General features: G+C 36.6%; 1 protein-coding gene across 2 annotated transcripts in view; it reads right to left on the bottom strand.

Annotated features, from left to right (window-relative positions):
* Positions 1–20,405, bottom strand: part of SPAG16 (sperm associated antigen 16) — a 116,454-nt gene that overhangs the window by 21,893 nt on the left and 74,156 nt on the right. For both annotated transcript variants that reach the window (XM_073020053.1, XM_073020054.1), the window contains exons 8-9: positions 17,378–17,447; positions 9,343–9,452 (exon numbers count right to left, since the gene is read on the bottom strand). In XM_073020053.1, the coding sequence (XP_072876154.1) occupies positions 9,343–9,452; positions 17,378–17,447 (180 nt within the window). The remainder of the gene's footprint in view (positions 1–9,342; positions 9,453–17,377; positions 17,448–20,405) is intronic.

The following is a 20,405-nucleotide window of genomic DNA, read 5'->3' as shown; positions in this document are numbered from 1 at the left end:
TGGATATTAAGGGTGTGGGATAATGGTGGAAGGAACATAGAGTTGGATCAGGTTGAATTTATTGATTTTGGATGACTAAGTGGGGGTTCTGCATTTAATGTTGAAGCTTACGGAGTTAAAAAGGGTTCTAATAGTTTATTTGCTTGGTTAGCTGAAATATGGATTAAAAGATGGCCCACTGTGAGCGAGCTGGAAATGCCTGACCTCCTCTGGTTTAATGTAGAGGAAGGGATCCAAAGGCTTAGGGAGATTGGGATGGTGGAGGAGATTAGTCACTTTAGACCTACTCATTCTAGCTGGGAGGGTTCAGAAGATACAGAAGATATGCCTTTGATCAATGCCTTGCAAAATAGATTTGTGAGGGCAGCATCTGCATCTTTGAAGAGCCTTGTGATTGCTCTTCTCTGTATGGCAGAACTAATAGTGGGAACTGAAGTCACTCAACAACAAAATTTAAATACAATGGGAATAATTGGATTCCATGGTGGCAGGGACCAAGTGGCAGCACTCAACCATCAAAGGCAAGGTGGGCAGAGCTGCTGTAATAGACAGCCAAGGCAAATCAGGAATCAGAATAGTCTGACTAGTGTAGAGCTCTGGCATTGGCTAATTAATCACAGTGTTCCTAGAAGTGAAACTGATAGGAAGCCTTCTGCATTGCTACTTAATAAATACAAGTGGAAAACTTCTAGGTCGAATGGACAAAAGACTAATATGAATTATAAAAACAGAGAATCAATCAATTTCCAGACTTGAGCCAGTTTATGAACCCAGAATCCCTTGAATGAAGGGGAGGCCAGGTCCCCTTGAGGAAGGATCCCACTAAGTTATTGATAATTTATGCTGTTAATCTTTCTCCCACCCTTCCCCAAGAAGACCTCCAGCTTCTTATAGTATAACTGTGCATTCGGGAAAGGGAAATGATCAGACATTTCAGGGACTACTGAACACTGACTCTGAACTGATGTTGATTCCAGGAAACCCAAAACGTCATAGTGTTCCTCCAGTTAAAGTAGGGGCTTATGGAAGTCAGGTAATTCATAGAGTGTTAGGCTAGGCGCGGTGGTGCATACCTGTAGTACCAGCACTTTGGGAGGCCAAGGCAGGTGGATCACCTGAGGTCAGGAGTTTGAGACCAGCATGGCAAACATGGCAAAACCCCATCTCTACTAAAAATACAGTTATAAGGGTGTGGTGGCACATGTCTGTAGTCACAGCTATTCAGGAGGCTGATGCAGGAGACTCACTTGAACCAAGGAGGCAGAGATTCCAGTGAGCTGAGACTGTGTCACTGTACTCCAGCCCAGGTGACAAAGTGAGACTTCATCTCAAAAACAAAAAAAAAGGAAAAAAAAGGAATAGAGTTTTAGCTCAGGTCTGACTTTCAATGGGTCCAGTGGGTCCCTGAACTCATCCTGTGGTTATTTCCCCAGTGCCTGAATGCATAATTGGTATAGACATACTTAGCAGCTGGCAATACCCCTACATTGGCTCCCTGACTGGTAGAGTGAGGGTTATTATGGTGGGAAAAGCCAAAAGGAAGCCATTACAGTTGCCTCTACATAGAAAAATAGTAAATCAAAAACAATATCATATTCCTGGAGGGACTGGGGAGATTAGTGCCACCATCAAGGACTTGAAAGACACAGGGGTGGTGGTGATTCCCACCACATTCCTGTTCAACTTTCCCATAAGGCCTATACAGAAGACAGATGGGTTGTGGGAAGTCAGGGACCCTGAATAGAGGGACCGGTTGAAGCCGTGGCAGAAGAACAAAAATTGTGAAGATTTCATGGACATTTATTAGTTCCCCAAATTAATGCTTTTTATAATTTCTTACGCCTGTCTTTACTGAAATCTCTAAACATAAATTGTGAAGATTTCATGAACACTTTATCCCTTCCCCAATCAATACCCTTGTGATTTCCTATGCCTGTCTTTACTTAATCTCTTAATTCTGTCATCTTCATAAACTGAGGAGGAAGTACCCCTCAGGACCCCGTGATGAGTGCGTTAACTGCACATATTGTTTGTAGGGCATGTGTGTTTGAACAATATGAAATCTGGGCACGTTGATAAAAGAACAGGATAACAACAACGTTCAGGGAACAAGAGAGATAACCTTAAACTCTGACTGCCAGTGAGTCGGGCGGAACAGAGCCATATTTCTCATCTTTCAAAAGCAAATAGGAGAAATATCGCTGAATTCTTTTTCTCAGCAAGGAACATCCCTGAGAAATAGAATGTGCACCTGAGGGTAGGTCTCTAAATGGTCCCTTCGGGGGCAGCTGTCTTTTATGGTCGAAGCCGAAGGTATGAAATAAGCCCCAGTCTCCTGTAGCGCTCCCAGGCTTATTAGGACGATGAAATTCCTGCCTAATAAATTTTGGTCAGACAGGTTGTCTGCTCTCAAATCCTGTCTCCTGATAAGATGTTATCAATGACAATAAGTGCCTGAAACTTCATTAGCAATTTTAATTTCGCCCCGTCCTGTGGTCCTGTGATCTCACCCTGCCTCCATTTGCTTTGTGATATTTTATTACCTTGTGAAGTATGTGATCTCTGTGATGCACACCCTATTCGTGTACTCCCTCCCCTTTTGAAAATCACTAATAAAAACTTGCTGGTTTTACGGCTCAGAGAGCATCACGGAACCTGCCAACATGTCATGTCTCCCCCGGACACCCAGCTTTAAAATTTCTCTCTTTTGTACTCTTTCCCTTTATTTCTCAGACCAGCCAATGCTTAGGGAAATAGAAAAGAACCCACATTGAATATTGGGAATGGGGTTTTCCCCAGATACAGATGGATTTTAGAGAATTACAGTGTGTTATCAAAAGCTTAACCAAGTGGTGACTCCACTTGTAGCTGCTGTACCAGGTGTGGTTTCATCGCTTGAGAAAAATAACACATCTCCTGGTACCTGGTATGCAGCCACTGACTTGGCAAATGCCTTTTTCTCCATTCCTGTCCATAAGGCCCACCAGAAGCAATTTGCTATCTGCTGGCAAGGCCAGCAATATACCTTTACTGTCCTACCTGAGGAGTATATCAATTCTCTGGCTTTGTGTCATAATCTTATTCGGAGAGACCTTGATCACTTTTTCACTTCCACAAGATATCACACTAGCCCATTATATTGATGACATTATGCTGATTGGATCCAGTGAGCAAGAAGTAGCAAACACACTGGACTTATTGGTGAAACATCTGCATGACAAAGGACAGGAAATAAATCCAGCTAAAATTCAGGGATCTTCTACCTCAGTAAAATTTCTAGTGGTCCAGTGGTGTGGGGCCTGTTGAAATACTCCTTCTAAGGTGAAGGATAAGTTGCTGCATTTGGCCCCTCCTACAACCAGGAAAGAGGCACAATGCCTAGTGGGCCTATTTGGATTTTGTAGGCAACCACATTCCTCATTTGGGTATGTTACTCTGGCCCATTTATCGAGTGACCCAAAGGGCTGCCAGTTTTGAGTGGGGTCCAGAACAGGAGAATGCTTGAAACAGGTCCAGGCTGCTGTGCAAGCTGCTCTACCACTGGGGCCGTATGACTCAGCAGATCCAACGCTGCCTCCATAGGTGAATCACAGCGGAGGCCTCTAGGATTATGGAGCAAGGTCCTGCCATCTTCTGCAGATAACTACTCTCCTTTTGAGAGACAGCTCTTAACCTGTTACTGGACTTTGGTGGAAACTGAACATCTGACTATGGGTCATCAAGTCACCATGTGACCTGAACTGCCCATCATAAACTGAGTGCTTTCTGACACATCTAGCCATAAACTAGGTCATGCACAGCAGCATTCCATCATCATATGAAAGTGGTATATGTGTGATCGGGCTCAAGCAAGTCCCAAAGGCACAAGTAAGTTACATGAGGAAGTGGCTCAAATGTCCATCGTCTCCATTCCTGTCACCCTGCCTTCTGTCTCCCAGCTTACACTAATGGCATCATGGGGAGTTACCTATGATCAGGTCATAGAGGAAGAGAAGACTAGGGTCTGGTTCATAGATGGTTCTGCACAATATGCAGGCACCACCCAAAAGTGGACAGCTGTAGCACCACAGCCCCTTTCTAGGACATCCCTGAAAGACAGTGATGAAGGGAAATCTTCCCAGTGGGCAGAACTTAGAGCAGTACACCTGGTTATGCACTTTGCATGGAAGGAGAAATGGTCAGATGTGTGATTACATGCTGATTTATGGCTGTAGTCAATGGTTTGGCTGGATGGTCAGGGACTTAAAAGAAGCACGATTGTAAAACTGGTGACAAAGAAATTTAGGAAAGAGGTATGTGGATGGACCTCTCTGAGTGGTCAAAAACTGTGAAGATATTTGTATCCTATGTGAGTGCTCACCAACTGATGACCTCAGCTGAGGAGAATTTTAATAATCAAGTGGATAGGATGACCCATTCTGTGGACACCACTCAGCCTCTTTCCCCAGCCACCCCTGTCATCACCAATGGGCCCATGAATAAAGTGGCCATGGTGGCAGGGATGGAGGTTACACATGGGCCCAGGAACATGGACTTCCACTCACCATGGTGCTGACCTGGCTATGGCTACTGCTGAGTGCCCAATTTGCCAGCAGCAGAGACCAACACTGAGCCCTCAATATGGCACCATTCCTCAGAGTGATCAGACAGCTACCTGATGGAAGATGGATTATACTGGACCTCTTCCATCATGGAAAGGGCAGAGGTTTGTCCTTACTGGAATAGACACTTACTCTGGATATGGGTTAGCCTATCCTAAACGCAATGCTTCTGCCAAGACCATCATCCATGGACTCACGGAATGCCTTATCCACCATCATGGTGTTCCACACAGCATTGCCTCTGACCAAAGCACTCACTTTACAGCTAAAGTAGGGCAGCAGTGGGCTCATGCTCCTGGAATCTACTGGTCTTACCATGTTTCCCCATCATCCTGAAGCAGCTGGATTGATAAAACCGTAGAATGGCCTTTTGAAGTCACAATTACAACACCAACTAGGTGATGATACTTTGCTGGGCTGAGGCAAAGTTCTCCAGAAGGTGTGTATGCTCTGAATCAGCATTCAATATATGGTACTGTTTCTCCCATAGCCAGGATTCATGGGTCCAGGAATCAAGGGGTGGAAGTGGAAGTGGCACCACTCACCATCACCCCTAGTGATGCAGTGCAGAAGGGGTTGCACTAGCAAAATTCTTGCTTCTTGTTCACACAACATTATATTCTGCTGGTCTATAGGTCTTAGTTCCAGAGGGAAGAACGCTGCCACCAGGAGACACAACAATGGTTGAAGGTGCAAGGAGTGAGAAATTAAAGACAAATGGAAGAGTTGTTACTTGACTTGAGATACCTTATGATAGCTTAGAGTTTTTTGAACTTGGCAAAATCAGAAAGCTTTTATCCTGATGAGCACCGTATTGGTCAGGGCTCTCCAGAGGGATAGAACTAATAGGAGATACACATATGTGTGTGTGTGTGTGCGTGTGTGTGTGTGTGTGTATTCCATTAACTGGAAGTTAAGATTGCCACCTAGACACTTTGGGCTCCTCCTACCTTTAAGTCAACAGGCTAAGAAGGGAGTTACAGTGTTGGCTGGGGTGAATGGCCCAGACTATCAAGACGAAATCAGTCTACTACCCCACAATGGAGGTAAAACGAGTATGCATGAATACAGGAGATCTGTTAGGGTGTCTCTTAGTATTGTCATGCCCTGTGATTATGATCAATGGGAAATTACAACAGCCCAATCTGGGCAGGACTGCATATGGCCCAGATCCTTCAAGGATGAAGATTTGGGTCACTCCACCAGGAAAAAATCCACAACCTGCTGAGGTACTTGCTGAAGGCAAAGGGAATACAGGTTAGAACAAGGTAGTAATCAATACCAGCTATGACCACATGACCAGCTGCAGAAACGAGGACTGTAATTGTCATGGGTATTCCCTCCTTCTTTTGTTAAAACCATGGTTGTGCATGTATACACTGCATTAAGAATATACCTTCGTTTTATTTCCTTTTTCCCTTATCACATAAGATTTACTGACTTCACATCAGCATTTAAGTATTGTTAACTTTATGTAATAGTACTTGAGTTGGGAACTGATGCATTTCTGGTTATATAAAGGATAGTTGTGTTATGTTAGGCATAATTATGACCTTATTATTGTCTTTATTTGAAGATTATGTATGATCTCAGCAGATCTGTACGGGTTCAAGTTGACAAGGGGGGGACTTGTGATGGTTAATACTGTCAACTTGATTGAATTGAAGGATGCAAAGTATTGATCCTGGGTGTGTCTGTGAGGGTGTTGCCAAAGGAGATTAACATTTGAGTGAGTGGGCTGGGAAAGACAGACCCACCCTTAATCTGGGCGGGCACCATCTAATCAGTTCCTAGTGCAGCTAGAATATAAAGCACACAGAAAAATGTGAAAAGACCAGCCTGGCCTAGCCTCCCAGCCTACATCCTTCTCCATGCCGGATTCTTCCTGCCCTCTAATATCAGACTCCAAGTTCTTCAGTTTTGGGACTCAGACTGGTTCTCCATGCTCCTCGGTTTGCAGACAGCCTATTGTGGGACCTTGTGATCATGTGAGTTAATACTTCATAAACTCCCCATATACATATCTTATTAGTTCTATCCCTCTAGATATATATATACACACACACACACACATACATATATATATAATCTCCTATTAGTTCTATCCCTCTGGAGAGCCCTAATACAGTGCTCATCAGGATAAAAGCTTTCTGATTTTGCCAAGTTCAAAAAACTCTAAGCTATCATAAGGTATCTCAAGTCAAGTAACAACTCTTTCATTCGTCTTTAATTTCTCACTCCTTGCACCTTCAACCTTCCCAGTTAGCAAACTAGGGAAAAAGTAAGAGGAAAAGATTTACGAATGGCCACACACCACCACCATTACAACCCCTTCCACACTGCAAATGTCTAGCCCAAAGAAGGTCCCAGCTTAACTTCATGTCGAATGTGGAGCTTTTGTGTTACATAAAGCTGGACATATTTAATTACTGATTTGAGACTGTGTTTTGCAACCAGAGTAAACACACACTTAACTAATAATTTCATGAAATCTGAAATGAATTACCACCCTAGGGTAAGGGTTGAATTACCTCCACTGAGCAGCTTTAAGAATCAGTAGGTCACATAAATAAAATTGTTATTATGATTACACTTCACTGTTCTAGTTGTTCAAAATACTAGTTTACTGGTACATTGTATTGTATATGGTATTTTTTACTTCCCAACAAAGTAACAAGAATCAGACCAACAGCAATTATTGCTATCCTCTAAGACATTAAAACAATGCCTTTAAAATTCTGGTGAAAAGTTAATTTAAAACTAGAACTCTATTTCCAGCAAAATATCAACTCAGTGTAAGGCAAAACAAGAATATTTCAGACATATGAACTTAGATCATTTGTCTCCATCAGCCCTTTTTGAAAATTACTCAAGGATATACTCTAGGAAAATAGAAAAAGCAATCTACGAAGGAAAATATGAGAATACATAACAGGGGCAGCTGAGTGTAAGCCAAGGAAGTAGAAAAGAGTGACTGTTTTTAAAAGAGAAATCTTTAAATACAGTCCTATGCATTTCAGGTATTCTTCTTCCTCCTCTGCAGTTCTAGTTAGATTTGCAATGTCTGCAATAAATCACATTTACTTAAACATAATCCATTTAAATGCTGTTTATGGGATTAAATGTTAGTATTAATTTTCAGACAAAGCATAGAAAATAGAATTAAGACTACAGAACAAATGTAAATGTTATCAATTATGACAACATGCATAATAATGTAACTCAAATCAAGTCAGTAAAATGCTCTAAATGCCTCTTTGTCACAGCGGAGTCAATAGATACCATGTGAAGTGAATTATTAAAAAAATAGAAACAGAACTCAGTCATTTGTTATAATAATAACTACAAGAAAAGTAAGAGAAATATTACTAAAAATGATTACTCAATGAAGGTGAGAATAATAACTACAAGAAAATTAAGAGAAATATTACTAAAAATGATTACTCAATGAAGGTGAGAAGGATTCACTTTATTTTATACTTTAGCCCTTTAATATGACCTGTGTTTTCTATCACGCTGTAGGTATTACATTAAATATCAGAATGCAACACCATAAAATAACATACTATGCATAAATATGCAACATACTTTTCCTACATTTTAGTAGCTTTTTGTCACACAGACGGTCAACCTTGCATTACTAATCTAAACTCACAAGCCGTAACACTGAGTAAATGAATCAACAAATCACTTCTAAATATGACTTACTACCTGAAAGAGAATACTTATACCGTTAGAAGATGAAAATGTTTCTGATGACAATCACCTCCATCGTTCCAAAAATCCTTAAATCTGATGTAAGTCTACCTCACATACCATAATCTATAATTATGATGACAGAAAAACAACAAAACACTAATCTGAAAAAGTACAAGATTATAATAAAAAGCTTATTATAACCAAAAAGTGATTAGATTTTATTTTATTCAAATATTTTATACAATACCAGAATCCAATGCATGTTTTAGAGAGAAAAAAAAATTATTGGCATTACCTAAGTTAATGCTATTATTTGAATTCATACAAATCTATTCTTCTTCTAGAATTACTAAGAAGCTATTATAATTGTAAATATTTTTATTTTAAAATAAGTGCCAGATATTTTAGAACTCTAAGGTAACAACTGCCTTACAAGAAAATTCATTACCAGAGCTAGACTTTTATGTAATTTTCATAATAATAAACTAAACTCTTAACAGGTTTTATGTAATTTTCTTCATTTTCGATCTCTTTGGCCAACCATTTTTAATACCATTTTCTTTAATCACTGGCGAAGATTTAAACTACCAGTCTGATTACAAAGTGAAGGTACTCAAGATATAAAGAGATCATTAAATGGAGCATAATGCTATTCCATTCTACCTTTAAAGAGACTAAGTAAAGTCTGACATTACATTTTGAGAAAAGAAATAACAAGATATGACCTGGGAGTGATTTCTTTTAGACAGAGGTAATTTCAAGCAGAAAAGTTAGCAAGTGAGCAGACATGATCATGATTACATTGGGATAGGTGGCAGAGTGATCCATTGAGCTGTCTCTGCTACTAATAAGCCTGTGTCCCTGAATTAACTACTTACTAGTAACATTTGGATACTTCCACTGTCCATGTATAAACCAAGTAGCCTGGAATATATAACCTCTAAATTCCTTTTCTGGTAAAATAATGATACCATATGAGTGAATGGATCTAAAGATCTGAGAGTTAAGTATGACTTAATGCAAACAAAAACAAATATCATACCTTTGTATTGCCTTTCATCTTTGTTTTACATTTGTTTTGTTCTCTGGCTTCACGAAGACCTTTCTGAGTAGGACCTTCTGGTGTATTTTCTTTTACACGACTACGACCAACTACAAGATAATGTAATTTATTCTTAATATTTGCACTGTTTATCTGTATAAAATGATTGCAACCAAAAATATGAAAACCAAGATCTTAATGATGCATGTATTTTTTAAAAATTCATTAAATTAATGATACCCAAACCATACCAAATGCTTTAGGTGTGGTCTCAAGATTCTGTTCCTAAAAATGCAGAGTGGCATTACTACAAGGTTAACTAAATACATGGCGAGTCAGTTACAGAGCCCAGTTATGATATATCCGAATTCCTGTTATCACTAGGCTTTGTGTGTTTATAAAGAGAGTTAAAGATGGTGAAGAATAGAATGATAAGAAATGACAAAACTTCCCACATGAAACTAGATAATACATACTTTTATTATAAAAAAGAGAATATTGTATTAATAAAATATTATTGTCTATGCTTCCCTATGTTAAGGACAAAAAGGAAAAACACAGGGTAATATTCAAAATAGTTGTAACATTGGTCTCCTACTTCTCATGGATATAATAAGCAGTCTTAATGGAATCATTTGAGAGTGGGGAATTGACAGAAAAAGTTCTCACATTTTTCTACATATAATACATACACATATTTCCACTTGTATTTTTAAACAGTAAGTTGATTGCAAAAAACTAAGAAGGTTATAATCACTAACACAAATAAACAACTAAATGTTACAAATTATAACACTAGATTTATAACAGAGAAAAGATGATGAACAAAGAAATATCTGGATGATTTCAATGTCAAGTCTCTCTTAAGAAATCCTGAGATTATAAAGGCAGGAAAGAAAATGGCTGGCATTTATTTTATTTTATTTTCTGACTAATTTTTTCTATTCAATACCAGTTCTAGACAAAGGAGAAAATCGTCAAAATAACTCCCACAATAACATTAAAAAATGTTCCATAACCCCATGTTACATGAAAGTACTTGAGAGACCTGGGTATCCAAACTGCCCGTCCTCCCCGAAGGTGCTATAAGCTAGAGTCCCATAGCATCTAGGATGCTGAAGTCTAGAGGAAAGGCAACAATTACAGCTTGCTGAGATTAAGGGAAAATATTTACTTCTGATTCTCTTTTATTATATTTTCCCCTTCAAATTCCAGGGGTGTCACCCTGATAATAATTAAAAACAATAACTAACATTCAAGCCTCATGGATGTTTTACCACATAATGTGCACTATTCTAAACAACTTATATATACAATTTTATGCAATTATGCAAACAATCTTGTGAAGGTCACACTACCTTTTGTTCCCATTGTATCTGAGAAGGGGTATGCATATAGTAATATCAGAGGAAAGAAAAGAGAAATCAGTAGGGAGAGAAACTCAAGAATCCAACAGATACTTCCAGCAATATAAGCAGATTTCATGTAGCATGTAAGACACTGCTAAAGGCCACTTCATAAAAGAAATAAAATTAAAAAGCAAGCAAAGAAACAAATATGGTAAGAATAACAAAGGTGGAAAGTCCAAAAGGGCATGGTTTATGTGTATATGTTGTTGCTCTACAAGCAAAATGAAAAATGCACACTTAATAAAATTTTAGGAAAGTATTACACATTTAAAAGCAAAACTTAGGAATAAACACTGCAGAATGTACAGAGTACTGGCAGAAAAAAATGTTTTTCAATTATTTCTCAATGTAGTGAGAATAAATATGATTTCCACTCTCCAGCAAATAAGTATCACTTTTACTTACACAAAAATTTACAGAACAAACGAAAGGTGCAGACAATAAAGTCTGTATCACATTCAGTGTTAAGTGCATGTAATTCTCAGATTCTATATAGCACTTCTCAATGTTGAGTAATATCCCAGCAAAGTCTTTGTCTCTATCATAGCTTCTCATGGCTGTCATCTAATGCTTATTAATGACAAAGGCTATTGAACCAACAGGTACTGTGTAGTTTTCCAAATTTTACTTAGGTAAAGTCAACATTTTAAAGCATCCATACTTTCTTGAGATAAAACAAACAGCAAATAAACAAACACACTTTCATTTATAGAAATTCTATTTATTATACTTTCCATTGCTAAATTTTACCCATTCAATTGTTCTTTCACGTGTGTACACATTCAATCAATGTTAACATGTTCAGGCTCTTGGATAAATATCAGAAAGACATAAATACCATAATTAAACAAATATGTAAAGAGCACTTACCTTGTGCCACTCCCTAACTTCCTTATAGAGCAAATAAAACTGAAAAGAGAATTTTTTAACTGAAAAAGGTTTTGAAGACATTTTCTATAATTTACCCCAGAGAAATAGAAAATGTCTAAGAGATTGCAACACACGTAAACTAAAATGAGAAGATTGGTTAGATCTATGTAATTAGAATTCAGAAAAAGATAATAGAGGTAAATGAGAAGATGCTATATTTGAAAAAAGTCTCTATTAATTAGACCATATAGACTATATAATTACATGAATTTGGCATCTCATAATGCAGTTCTGAGCAGCAACAAAACATGAACTTAAAAAGCAGCAATTAATTAAACTATAAGAAATAATCAGTACTTGCTCTACTGTTAATTTTGAAGTACTAATGTAAGAGCTACTTTGCTTTACTATACATGACATTTATTTCCTCTTTAAAGCTCTGAAGTCAGCTTTCACAATTTTTCACTTCACCAAGCATTTCCAATTTCTAGAAGGTCATCCTGAATTAATAATTTCCTATACATTATAAGATATGCTAAAATGCAATTATATGTATCATTATGATCTGCTTTAAAAATAGGCATTATTGCACTGAAATTGCAACCTTATAGCAAACAAGATAACTAATACAAGGATGACAATCAAAACCAGTAGATTTTATAAGCTTTTTGAAATTAATTTGCAAAAAAAGTTTTATCTCATAATATGTAGTACTAAAAAGTGCTTTCTGTATAGTGTCATGTAAATATTTGATAAATATGACCCTTAATAAAAATAAAAACATCATCCATAATTTTCAGTTTAAATATCTACTCAATAATAATTATTTCATAGTTTCTCCCAGAAATTTTTCTACTTTTGACCTACCAGACAGAATAAATGTAAAATTGAAAACTCTTTTCAGGTGAGATTAGGTAATAAAGTATTAATATTATCTTTGTATGGCAGCAATTATGTGGTGATTATTTAAAATATATGTTATCATTGTCTGCATTTTCTATAATAAACATCACTTTGGTAGTCAAAAAAGTATGTTTAAAATACTTTGCTAACTTTGCTCCAAATCATTCCAATTTGTGTCTTATTCCCTAAATTTAGATTAAATAACAATTAATGTGTCTTGTTCCCAAAGTTTAGAGTAAATAACAATCAATTTGTTGTTTTCCAACTTCAAAGTAAATAATGTTTAATTTGAAGAATCTCTATTGACACGCCAACTTCTGCCCAAAATAAATGGATAGATGGATGGATGGGTGGATGAATGGATAAATGAGAGAGAGAGGGAAGTATTTTTAAAACTAAATTTAAATGAGCAAGTAAAGAGGGAGGAAGTAATATGAAAATATGAAGAATCACAGGAATTATGAGGAACAACCACTTAACCTATAGATTGTCTTTCTTTTTTTTTTTTTTTTTTTTGAGACGGGGTCTTGCTGTGTTGCCAGGCTGGAGTGCAGTGGTATGATCTCGGCTCACTGCAACCTCCAACTCTCTGGTTCAAGGGATTCTCTTGCCTCAGCCCCCTGAGTAGCTGGGATTACAGGCATGCACCATCACACCTAGCTAATTTTTGTATTTTCAGTAGAGACAGGCTTTTATCATGTTGGCCGGGATGGTCTTGATCTCCTGACCTCATGATCTGCCTGCCTTAGCCTCCCAAAGAGCTGGGATTACAGGCGTGAGTCACCACGCCCGCCTCGTCTTTTCAAATTACAGTCCCTGACTAAGTAGGATACCAAGTTTTAGCAACTGGAGACATGACAGTCTAAGGGCCCACAGACAAATGCTGAGATCAGAAGCTTAGGGAAAAGTGCTTCAAGTTCCATATCTAAAACTAGAGTTCATGTTTACAAAGAGCATAAAATTATTCAGTACAGGACTTAAATAATTACTTTTGATCAGATAGTTGGGATATATAACTAAAAGAAACTATTTCCCCATGTTGGGTCAGAATTTCTTTTGACTAAAAGCTATTTGAAAATATCACAGATCAAAATAACAATTACAAGTTTAATCTCCAAAGTACCTTGAAAATATCACTCAAGAAAAACATGCAATATGTTCTTGTATGAATTAGACTAAACACCAGGAGATAATTTCATAAATGAGTTATCTGTCAAGCATCAGTTTATTTTAATTGATATGTCAAGCATAAATATATAAAATTTAAACCATTAGAGTAGAATGAATCATTAGAGATTAATTGGTGCAAACATCAACCCAATTCACGAAATCCCTCAACCTTTAAACTGTTTTACATATATTCTTTTTCAGAATATTCAGTCATTTTTGGAGTTACTGTTCATGAAATTATGATAATTTCAAACCATCCTTTAATATTTATATCTGATTATATTCTTCTTAAGTTATCTTAATATTAAAACAATTTGTGATGTTGACAGAAATGTACATTCTTTGTAAAAGACACAATAAAGAAAAAGGGTAGGAAGTAGTCACATAACACAGAGAAAGTTATGTTAAAATCCTGATGTGTACCCTCTAATATTTTTTCTTTGCATATATTCAACAGGCATACACTTGTACCATATAAATGTTTTTACTTCTTAACATTGTAACATAAGTGTTTCTTATGCATGATTTTTAGAGACTTTTTATTATTGTATGATCAACTATAAACATTCACTGGTGGTTAAAAAGTGAGATTGCTTGTATTGTTGTGTTACTATTATGACTGCAATAAACATCCTTGTGCATAGTCCCTTAGGAATCACTGGGCATAACTGATACTACTTTAACATAAAATATTAGAAAAGTAGGAAGGAAGAAGAGATGAATAGGCAAAGCACAAAAGGTTTTTAGGGCAGTGATACTACTCTGTATGACACTATAATGTTGGATACATGTCATAAATGTGTTGAATTCCATAGAATGTACAACACCAAAAGTGAACCCTAATGTAAACTATGGACTTCGGATGATAATAATTCCATGGACACTCATCAGTTTTAACAACTGTATCAATCTGGTAGGCGATGCTGATAATAGGGGACGCTATGTCTGGGAGCAGGTGGTATACGGGTGGGGGCAGGTGGTATATGGAAAATCACTGTACCTTCCGCTCGATTTTGCTATAAATCTAAAACTGCTCTAAAAAATAAAGTTTATCCTTTTTAAAAAATGAAGCCAGCTCACAAGAGAGAGGCAGCGACCAGGTCCTAGGGACATAATCCTTCTGGATCTAGTCATGTCTGAGAACACTGCCTGTGCCTTCTAGCCATCTGAGCCAAAAAAAAAAAGTCCTCTTTGTCCAAAAATAAACACAGGTATACTTAAATTTATGCATTTTATTGTATGTAAATTATGTACTCTAATTGTACAGTTAGGTGTGTTTTGACACATATAAATAGGCATGTAACTACTACCAAAATTAAGATATAAAACATTTCCATCACACCTCGATTTATTTTCCTTTTATTTTACATATCTTATAAACATTACCTTAGGACACTATAATTTTTATTTTAATCAGTCACTTTTCTTCTGAGGATATTAGAAAAGGAAAACATATTTCTTATTTTAACCAGAATTTAACATTTTTAATTCTCTGTATTCAATTGTGGTACATCTTAATTTCCTTCTGGCAAATTTTCTTTTTGACCCAAAGAAAGTTCTTTAGTATTTCCTGTTGTACAGAAAGGCTTGCAACAAAATCTCTCAGTTTTCCTTTATCTTAAAATGCCTACATTTTATCTAAATTTTAAAGGATATTTTTATTGGATATACAATTTTGAATTAAAATTTTTTCCACACTTTAAAAATACCATTTTATTGTTTCTAGCCTCCATTATTTCCTATGAGAAATCAGCCTGTATTTATATTATCACTTTCAAGATTTTCTCGCTTCAGTTTTCAACAATTTCAACACAGTGTGTTCAGGAATGGTTCTCTTTATGTGTATAATTAGCTCTCTTCTTAGGTGTTTAAGTTTATACTTTACATGAATTTGGGGAAATTTGGGGCCATCATTTGTTTAAATATTTTTACGCTCCATTTTCATTCTTCTCTTGAGACTTTAATTTTATATATCTTAAATAGGCAAGTTTTCCTTTAATCTGTTATCTTTCTTCTTTAGACTAGATGCCTTTATTGATCTCTCTTGAAATTTACTGACACTTCTGTCATCTCTAATTTGTTGTGAAATACATTCAATAAAATTTTCGATTGGGTGCAGTGGCTCACGCCTGTAATCCCAGCATGTTGGGAGGCTGAGGCGGGTGGATCACTTGAGGTCAGGAGTTCAAGACTAGCCTGGCCAATATGATGAAACCCCATCTCTACTAAAAATACAAAAATTAGCCAGTCATGATGGCACATGCCTGTAGTCCCAGCTACTGGAGAGGCTGAGGCACCAGAAGCACTTGAACCTGGGAGGTAGAGGCTACAGTGACCTGAGATCACGCCACTGCACTCCAGCCTGGGTGACAGAACAAGACTCCGTCTCAAAAAAAAAAAAAAAAAAAAATTCATTTTAGTTACTCTATTTTTCAGTTGTAGAACTTCAATTTGGTTTGGTATGTATGCTTGTTTTGATTTCTCAGCTGAAATTCCCCATCTGTTCACTTCTTAATATTTTCCCTTAAGTCCTTGAATATAATCAAAATATCTGCTTTAGTACTTTCTATCTGCTAAATGCAACAATTTAGCTCCTTTAGGGTAGGTTTCCATATATTGCTTGATGTCTTGATTATGGGTCACATTTTCCTGCTCCTAGAAATGTTTAATTATGTACTAGGAAGTATGGGTAAAAGATTGTAAAGACTCTAGATGACTGTCTTCCTCAAAAGGATGTCATTTTTTGCTCTAGAAGGCAGTTCCATTTTTGGCTGATGACCCTAAAATCCTAGGCTTAATTTTATGCTTCGTAAGGGTGGATCCATGGAAAGCCCTAAATGTTTCTCAAGGCCCTATAACTTGGCAAGACTCAAACGCCAAATTCTGTGTCCTCTCTAAGAATGCTGTGTAAGGTTTGTTCCTGGTTTATAAGGTAGATATGGGATGCTGAATGTGAATGTGTTGTTAACAAAGTGTGAAAGAGGTCTTTCCACCCAGGCATGGCCAGATGTGCAATGTCTCCCATCACTGCTTAACTTCTAGAATCTCTGGCCTCCTCTTGGTCTTATATAATTGCATCTCTCTTGTATTGCAGCCTCAGTTAAGGACTCATAGTAAACTCCCTCACAAACTGAGCCACTCCTCATTGCAGCTCTCTTCTCTGATGTCCTTCCCCACAGATTCTAGTGGCTTCAAAAGCTGTGAACTAGGGTCTCTGATATTTCCAATTATCAGGATTGCCATGCTCTTATTGGCATCCATCTCCACAAAGCTCAGTTTGGAACCTTCCACAGACCCAAAGCCATGGTGATGGCAGAGCTCACTTTATAAATTTTCCTTCTGCCAAGTGCCTTCTGTTACTTGAGCTGTCTGTTTTCTATTGCCTAAAAGGAGTTGTCCGATCTTACAGCTTAGCTTTAGAGTTACTTATACAGAGAAGGCTAGTCTGGTACCAGGTATAATGACCAGAAACAGAAGTCCTTCCATTATGGTTGACTTGTTTTTCTCTATAATTAATCCATACAGTATATCTATATTTCTTCTTAATCTTTTTATTAAAATTTTAATTTGTGAAATAGCCACCACTTATTCACTTTTAAATATCTCTAGAATATTAATCACTGATAAGGTTGAGAAATCACCAAACCATATTAAATTAGAGTTTCATCACATTTTACATTTACCTTTCATTTCAGGAGCATGGTAACTATGTCCTATTTCCACATTCTTCAATATTTCTTGAAGTCCAGAAATCTAAAAAATAAAATTCAAAGAAATGAAGTTATACACTAAATGACTTTTAAAAACGTTACATAAAACACAGTATTTAAATATCCATTGTAAAATATAAAAAATATTAATCTCTTTTAAATTTATACCTTTTTTAATAAAACATAAATTTTAACAAAAGAAAAACATATTTTTAAGTTGAAATATAATTCCACCAGCTAATTATTAATTATTTATTTTAGGTAAGCATCTGAAACATTTATTTCACGGCATAGTTTCCTGAATTAAGAATACTCATTGTACACTTTAATAATTATTCAATTCCTTATTTTGAGAGCAGTTTTTCCTCTGTTCAAATTGTTTCACAATAACTATCACCTTTATATTTATAAAATATAAGGCAATTATCGCTTGTAAAGTAAAATATGAAGAAGTTGTTTTTATTCCCCAAACTCTTAGCTCATTTTCCACCCACATATATTCTCTATTTTATTAAACATGTCTTATAATTAAGAACATTTGTTAGCTTGGTGTCATGATTTACCTGTATTCCTGAAAAACAGACTTAAATTTCAAATTTGACCTTAAAAAGCTATTTCATCTTGCATTATATATGATTATACCAATACAAAATACCATCTGTTCAATTACATACAGATATATACTTTTTTCTACTATCACTGGATAGTAATATTTCTTTATTAATAGAAAATAACAATTTATTAATTACAATCTATAGATGAGTGCTCATGAAATGCCTAGGTTAAAAAAAAAAAGTAAAATATTACTATCTATTCCTAGAAGCCAAAAGAATTATAAATTTCAAAAATAAACTTTTTATTTAGAATAGCATAAGATTAACAGAAGAGTTGCTAATGTAGTACTGAGAATTCCTGTTTTGTCCCATGCCCCTTTTCCCCCATTAACATCATACATTGTAATGATACATTTTTTACAAATAATGAACCAATATTGATACATTATTATGAACTAGAGGCCATAGTTTTAGTTTTATTAATTTTTACATAATATCCTTTTTATGTTTCAAAATCACATCCAGAATACCACCTTACAACTAGTTTTTAGGTCTCCTTAGCCTCCTCTGGACTGAGACAGTTTCTCAGTCTGATGTAGTTTGGATATTTGTCCTCTCCAAATCTCTTGTTGAAATGTGATCCCCAATGTTGGAGGTGGGGCCTAGGGGAAAGTGTTTGGGTCATGGGGGCAGATCTCTCATGATTGGCCTATGACTCTTCCCACTGTTCATGGGAAATCTGGTTGTTTCAAAGAGTCTGGGACCTCCCTCCTTTCTCACCATGTGACATACTTGCTCCCCATTCACCTTTCACTGTGAGTAAAAGCTTCCTGAAGCCCTCACCAGAAGCAGATGCCGGTGCTATACTTCTTGTACAGCCTGCAGAACCATGCGCTAAATAAACCTCTTTTCCTTATAAATTACCCAGTCTCGGGTATTCCTTTACACCAATACAAAATGGACTAATACACAGATTTTCCCTGATTTTAATGTCCTTCACAATTTTGGGGAACATTAGTCTGACAGTATTTTACAGAATAGCCCTAGATTTGAGGTTGCTTGATATATTTCCCACAGTTAGACTAAAGTAATGTATTTGCAAGAGGAAGACCACAGGGGAGTGCCATTATTATTAGCATATTACATCATAGATACATGCTACCAACATTACTTAAAACTGATAATGTTAACCTTGATCCTTTGATCACATGATGAGAAGTCTGCCAGGTTTCCCCACTGTAAAGTTACTTTCTTCCCTATTTCCATTGCATTTCTGGTTGCAAGTCATTACTTACTAAGTGCAGCCAATACTTAACAGCTGAGTTGTTAAGCTCTACCTACTTGAGGGAAGGATTATCAACATGTATTACTTGGGATTCTTCTGCAGAGATTTGTTTACTCTCTCACATGTTTTTACTAACCATTTATTTATACCATTAAGGAATCAAGGATATTTATTTTATATTTTGGGTTATAATCCAACACTACATTATTTTGTTGCTCAAATTGTTTCAGAAGGTTTGATCACTGGAAGCTCCTTCAGGTTGGATTCCTATAATGACAAACCTGACTCTATTGTTTGATGTTTGAGTGTCAACAGCCTTTAAGCTTTACCTCCTCACTCTTCCCTTGTGCCCAACATCTGGGCAACTGGATAAGAATGCCTGGGTATTCCCTTCTGTGGTACTGATGGGAGATTCAAATAAGTCAAGTCTCACCTCACATATAAGAAATCTTACCCTGGCCCTAATCCCCAACTGCAATAAAAACCCCCAAGCCAGTCTCCCTTCTTTGCTCTCTCAAGCCATTTCAGAAATGTTTGGGAGGTAATGTGCAGCTCCCCTTAGCAAATCCAATTACACAAGTAGTGAATTTATTCACAGCCTGTGTGTGTGTGTGTGTGTGTGTGTGTGTGTGTGTGTGTGTGTGGTGTTATCAGTCTGAATACCCAAATCAAATTTGGTTGGGGATCCACTGACCTCTGCAGGTGCCCACTACAGTTCCTTTGTCATAACTTGACATATCCCATTATTATATTGTTGTTTTTTTTTCTTTTCTGTTCTACTTTTTGATAATTTCCTTCCTTTCTAGCACAAGAGAATGTCTCAAGTACTCCACGACCATCTAGTATTTTCTCTGCCCAGCTCTAGAATCAGACACTTCTCTGAAGTACCCTGGTTTCCTTTCCTTTTATTAAAGAGTGATATTAGAAATCAAGATCTCAACACTGGATATGCTCATTGCAGGTGGAGTGTCACAACTTCTAGACCCTCCAAGCAGACAGACCTAAAAAATATATATATATAGATTTAGTTTTTAGTGTGTATACACACACACACACACACACACACACACATACATATTCAGACTTAGAATCCCATGATCCAAAAAAGATAAAAGATAATTTAGTATACATATATACTTACAAATCAATTCTATTTCACCAT

Source organism: Chlorocebus sabaeus, chromosome 10, assembly GCF_047675955.1.
Source record: "Chlorocebus sabaeus isolate Y175 chromosome 10, mChlSab1.0.hap1, whole genome shotgun sequence".
Classification (NCBI taxonomy): domain Eukaryota; kingdom Metazoa; phylum Chordata; class Mammalia; order Primates; family Cercopithecidae; genus Chlorocebus; species Chlorocebus sabaeus.
The sequence above is the reverse complement of the archived record's forward strand: the minus strand, read 5'-3'. Positions and strand labels throughout refer to the sequence as shown.